We start from the raw sequence: 5967 nt of genomic DNA on the forward strand, positions 1-5967 counted from the left end.
TCTGCTTTATACATAACTTTATCAAATTTTAACTGCATAACATACATTTACATGTTTATAATAAAACCCTACACATTATATCCCCAAGTCCACTGCAGTGATGCCATGATGTATTTATCCTCATCTGTAATAGATTTGCAGGCTTTTATATCGCACAGCTGTCCTTCATCTCACTGTTGTATATGAACTTGGGTAATGTCATTGAATTTCCCATCTGGAGGATTATATTTTGGTATAGGTGCAGTGTTGCAAGGTCCCTGATGCTCCACTGGAAACAAGCTTGGATCACAGCGCACTGCTGCTTGATAAAGCTCTTCTGACTCGAGGCGTAGCTCATCCAAAGCTTTTCTTTGTGCTTCTAGAAGAGTTTCAATACTTCTCTGATCTGCCTCATGTTCTTCCTGCTTGACCCGCGCCCATTTCTTTATCAGTAGTGCTCTTCTCTCCTGTTCATCTTCAGAGAGCTTAGGGGTTGGCCTAATCCTGTTAGAAAAACAAACTCATTTTAGTTCTGTTTCAGTCTCGCCCAAATACTGTAGCTGCTGTCTTTTAAAGTGGAGCTACACCCAAAAGGCAGCCCCCCCAAACTGCCACGTTTGGCACTTTGGGGGGGGGGGGGGGGTGGGGGGGTGGAGATCAGCAGGTACCTGGTTTTGACAGGTATCCGCTATCACTTACGGGCAAGATCGTCACATGGATTACCTGTCCAGGGATCCAGCACTGTCCCCACCTAAACCCATTCTTCAATGGGCTTTGGGTCAAGGCGCCGACATCTCAACTAAGAGGAACCAGCAGTGAAGCCTTAAAGCTTACAGCCTGTTTCCCACTGCACTTTGTAAATAGTACAACAGTCTTCTGAGACCCGTCAGTATTTAACCTACCGGCTTTCTGCAGGTTTAGACAGGATATTAGGGTAAACGCAGGGCGATTCCTGTGTCCCTCAATGAATGAACACGTTTTGGTTGTACACTTTAATGCAGTGTTACTGGTACTCCAATGTTTGTGTCCCAAAAAAAAAAAAAGTTCAAGTTAACTAAAAGCAAATATTTTTTTTTTCGTTTTGGATAGAGGGGGAATGGATCAGAACACCTGTCACATGACATCTGTGCCCCCCCCATTAGAGAGAATTGCCCTCTCTTCCCCAAGAGATTCCCTTAATTTGCAAATATTTTTCCTCACTTCCTGTTTTGGCTATGGGACAGTAAGTAAAGGTAAATCTCCCCACTGGGACAAAGATGGTAAAAATAAGCCTTACAGGTTATTACTCTCCCTTACACTATCCAAAAAATATTTTGCGCCTGATCTTCCAGACTTTTGGAACCCGGTACCGGCTGGCCATAGGTCTCCTGGACTCCAAACTTGGCACATATGTAGCCCCACTCTTCCTCTACAAGTGTGCAAAGTTTGTTGTTTGAGGGACCTACTGCTGGGAGCACCAAAAAAGTCAGTCTAGTCATGGGCACAGTGAGGCATGGGCACCCTAGGCTTATACATGAGTCAATAAGTTATCCCATTTTTGGTGGTAAAATTAGGTGCCTCGGCTTATACTCGAGTATATTTAGTATTTACAGTGCAATTCCAGTCGAATTCTAACTAAACCTACTCCCATTCTAAGTTTATTCTATCTACTCAGTAAAGGAAAAGCTGTCTATACTAACTTATTCTGAAGCCTCTCTGGTCTGGACACATGACCAGCTTCAGTGTAGATGAGGAACAGCCAACAACGGCTGCCCCATAGTAAGCCTATGGCTGATGTTATCGCCCAGGCTCTTCAGCCATTGTCGCTGCCTCTCCTCTTCACTGAGGCTGGCTGCTGGGACCCAATCATGTTACTGGACCAGAGCGGCTTCAGAATAGGCAAGTATAGACATTTTTTCTTTTACATGGTAGATAAAATAGCCTTGGAATAGGGGTGTGGGAGTAGATTTAGGCTTAGTTAGAATTTGAAGGGCTTTACTCTAATTGCTCTGTTTCTAAAGTAAAAGCTGCAAGAAGCCCATTTGAAAAAAAAAAAAAAGCATACCTGCTTTCTTCCATAAGCTTCGGAGAAGGTGTGAAGTCATCGATCGGAATAAATTCTGGTGGGACCCGTTCAAGCTTTTTTAGTTTCTTCTTCAGACGGTCCCTTACAACTAGATCCCGTTTAGGATCAGCCTTTTTCTTCTTTTTGGGTTCTCCCCTAAAATATCAGAGTACATAAATTGTATGATCCTTTCAGGACATATGTAAAAACTATTGTTGTTCCAAATGTTGATTTATGTCCCTAACTAAGAAAGCTGGTTATGCCACTGTTGTCTTTATACCTCATGGGAAGAGTGGTGCGCAGTCCAAGCAGGGAGGTCTGCCAGTGGCTCTCTCGTCTCCATACCCAAGGGGGACTGCAAGAAAAAAAATATAAAAAAAATCATTGCCACCAAGCATTGCCCATTATGTCTTATTCCAAATGAAATGTCAAATATGATTACAAAGTAAACATCAGCTACAGTGGGTATAGAAAATAATCAAATGTTGTTGCTTTGAAGCCTGAAATGAAGACAGACACAGTTTTTGTTTTATCCAGCTGTACAACTTATAACATCCAAGTGAAAGATATACCACTAACATGTCAGAAAAAAAAAAAAGAAAATTCAATCAGGTGTAAATAATTACCTTATCAATTGATCCGTGATCCGCACAGATCAATGACTTTGGATAGGCACACACGTGATCCGCAGCGTGCTGTGGGATTGCAGAGCGGTAAAACACAGGTTGCAAACAGCCCCGCTCTGCTTGCAAACAGCCCCGCCTTCTCCTAACCACGCTGTGATAGACAGAATGTGGGTCCAATGCTGGGATGTGTTCTGTCCATCACAGCGTGGGGTTATGAGGAAGCGGGGCTGTGTGCGAGCAGAACGGAGACAGTTTCAACATACGGGCCGCGAGTTGCTTTCTAGCAGAAAATGTGTGCTGCCGTCCGTCCTCCCCCCCACCCACAAACCTCTCTCGGCTGGCTGTCTCTTCGGGACTCCGTCACCCCCCCTCCTCCTCCCCCCCGGCCGCCGAGCCTGTCCCTGCCGCCTATGTACACAGTGAGAGGGGTGAGCTTTGCTCTTCCCATCTCAGCTGTGACAGGCGTTTCAGCACAAGTGCTAGGACTCCTGTTTTTGGAGGCGACAGGGTCAATAAACACAACCTGTCACCTCCAATTGCTATCACACAGAGAATTGTTTTCTCCTGTGTGATAGCAATAAAGTTAAGTGAAAAAAAAGTTTTTTATATAATGTAAAAATTGATGTTACACCAAAAATAAACCTAACATGTCTTGCTTGGGGAATAGAACACACAGAGCAGCAGCAAGCTGCTTGCTGCAAGGTCACTCGGCAGGAGGGAGGGGCCAAGAGCACCGGCGAGGGAGCCGAGAAGAGGAGGATCTGGGCTGCTCTGTGCAAAACCACTGCACAGAGCAGGTAAGTATAACAAATTGTTATTTAATAAAAATAAGAAAGACTTTAGTATCACTTTAAGAATGAATGGCACCACAGAGCACCAAATTACCAATGCCATTTACTGCAGTAGTGTGAACCCAGCCAAAATTTCTGTAGCCTAGCCACAGTGCACATAGCCAAAAGTAAACATGGTCACAAACCAGTTTGGGTCACAACTCGCACTCAAACACTGCATCTCAGTATGCATCTCTTCTTGGGTCCCAGTATGGTAACAACTTTGTAATTTGGATCACTGGCTATAAAAGTTTAAAGCGGAACTAAATCCATTGATTTAATGGTTTTAAAACCTTGGCGTGCCAGGAATGCCAACTATGATATTTGCGTGCGTCTTCAACCAAACTGTCAAACCATCAAATGGCTGGTGTCATAACTGATCACATGCACAGCATCATGGCAAGTGCAGTTCAAACAGAAGCTAAATGGCAGCTTCCTTGGTTTAAAAGCAGAGGAGAGCTTAGTTCCACTTTAACCGCTTGCCAACCAGTCACTGCAGTTCTACTGTGACAGTTTGGCTCGGCTGCGCAAATCGCCGTAGGTGTACATCGGGCTCGTACACTGTCGATTTCTGCCGGCCGCCCGCGATCGTCCCCCGCAGAGACAGAAACACGGCAGATCTCCTTTCTGTCAGGGGATGACAGAGATCCTGTCTTTCTGCTTGGGTGTAATAAAAGTGTAGCTGCTGACACACACTCACCTGTCCCAGGATCCAGCGATGTGGTCACCCAAACACTCTGTTCTCTCCCTCTCCAGTGCCGGCATTTCAACGTTGGGACAACTTGCAGCGTCACAGGCGGGTGCGCACTGCGCGACTCGCATTGCACCTGCTGAATGGTGGGGTAGTCTTCTGAGACCTGTGACAGAAGACTGCACAGAGGGAGATGAGAATTTCTGCTTGGATCCAAACAGAAGTGGGGGGGGGGGGGGGTATCTGTCAAAACTATGTATCCCCCTCCCCCCAAAAAACAACATGCCACGTGGTGTAGGAGGAGCGCTTGTGCTGTGTAATCTGCCCCCCTTTAAACTGTAAAAAACTAAAGCTACCACTTCCTGTATGCCCTCTCTAATCAAACCACTGTAACCAGGGCTGCTCTGCCCTGATCACTGTGGTCAAAGTGCGGCCCTTTGTGATAGGCTGCCTGCTACGCTCTCCTTTAAGGATGAGCTCCGGCGTGTTCACACAGTCCATATGCAGATCCAGCCAGGAAGTCGGCACCGCGCTGTGCTAATCACAGACAGCGAGACATTTCCCGATCTCTGCAGCTGAGCATCGGACAATGTCTCCCTGCCTGTGATTAGCGCAGCGCGGGCCGACTTCCTGAAGGGCTCTGCACGTGGACTGTGTGAACACGCCGGAGCTCATCCTTACTCTCCTCTCTTCCTGCCTTTCATTCCCCTCTGTGTCAGTCTCTGCGCCCCCCCCCCCCCCCATCACTATTCTTGTCAAATAAATGTGCTACATTTTCAGCAGGCAAAGTAAACTTTTTCATTTGTTTTAAAAAAACGAGCGCTGTAAATACCTGATTTCAGCTATCTTCAGGTCGATCACATGACTCGTGGCCGCTTGACAGCTATGATACACAGCTTCTGCGGAGGAGACGAGCGGCCACCTTATCTCCCCAGCTGACATCAGAGGGAGATCACGACCCCTCCCTCAAAAGCAATGTATTGGAGCTGGAATGTGGCCACGAGTGATGCGATTGGCCTGAAGACAGCTCAAATTAAGTATTTACAGCGCTCGTTTTTTTTAAACGAATGACAAAGTGTGCTATGACAGCCTCTAATAGAGGGGCTGGCATAGATTTGTATAGATGGGTTAACATACCCTTTAAAGCAGAACTTCCCCTTTTGGCTGGAGCTCCGCTTTAAGAAAAGTGCTCAGTGTTGTGTGACCGAGCGACCTCCCGTGTTCATTATTCTGCTGCTCAGGACTAGACCTGGAAGACAGCGAGGATCAGTGTGCTGGAGGAGTCGGAGACTTCCAGAGAGATTGCTATGCAATATGAATAGGAACATTAGTCCAAGATGGAGCAACAGAATTCTACTATAAAAGCCCCAGCTGGACCTCAGCTTTTATTGACTGTAACAGGTCAGGGCCCCCAGGCGTGTGTCCCCACGGAGTCCCCATTACAGCTTATGGCACCTGACTGTACAGAATGCAAACACTGTGCGGCCCTTATACCGAGCATTGGTCCGCCATAGAGGAACGTCGCTGACCTCCAGCACCACGTCCAATGCCGGCCGCCCTCCACTCACCAGCTCTTGCCGCCCTGTCTGCACACCCGCAGCAGAGCACTGCACGCCGCCACACTCATGCTCGGTTCCTCCAGCTTCCTCTGTCTGACTCCTGTAACCTCAACTTCGCCGGAGAACTGTGCAACCCTCCTCAGTCACTCGGCCGGAAACTGGAGCCGCGCTCTTCAGTTCCACCCTGTATTGTGTGACGAGCTGAGCAGGGTGATTCTGGGACGTGCATTCTGTCATC

General features: G+C 47.2%; 1 protein-coding gene across 1 annotated transcript; it reads right to left on the minus strand.

The window, feature by feature from the left end:
- Positions 1-5967, minus strand: MRPL40 (mitochondrial ribosomal protein L40). The gene is made up of 4 exons (XM_040348277.1): positions 5739-5967; positions 2304-2378; positions 2024-2179; positions 1-483 (listed from the first exon to the last, which is right to left on the minus strand). Exons 1-4 carry the CDS (start codon positions 5795-5797, stop codon positions 171-173), a joined length of 603 nt encoding a protein of 200 aa, XP_040204211.1. The 5' UTR covers positions 5798-5967; the 3' UTR covers positions 1-170.

Source organism: Rana temporaria, chromosome 1 (assembly GCF_905171775.1).
Source record: "Rana temporaria chromosome 1, aRanTem1.1, whole genome shotgun sequence".
In the NCBI taxonomy this organism is placed as follows: Eukaryota; Metazoa; Chordata; class Amphibia; order Anura; family Ranidae; genus Rana; species Rana temporaria.

Bases quoted from the DNA above. Each gene is read 5' to 3' on its own strand.
- MRPL40 (XM_040348277.1), bottom strand. From the start codon at position 5,797: ATGAGTGTGGCGGCGTGCAGTGCTCTGCTGCGGGTGTGCAGACAGGGC. The intron at 2,180-2,303 runs GTATAAAGACAA...CTGATATTTTAG, and splicing joins CGCACCACTCTTCCCATGAG to GGGAGAACCCAAAAAGAAGA. The intron at 484-2,023 runs GTATGCTTTTTT...TTTTTCTAACAG, and splicing joins AAGCTTATGGAAGAAAGCAG to GATTAGGCCAACCCCTAAGC.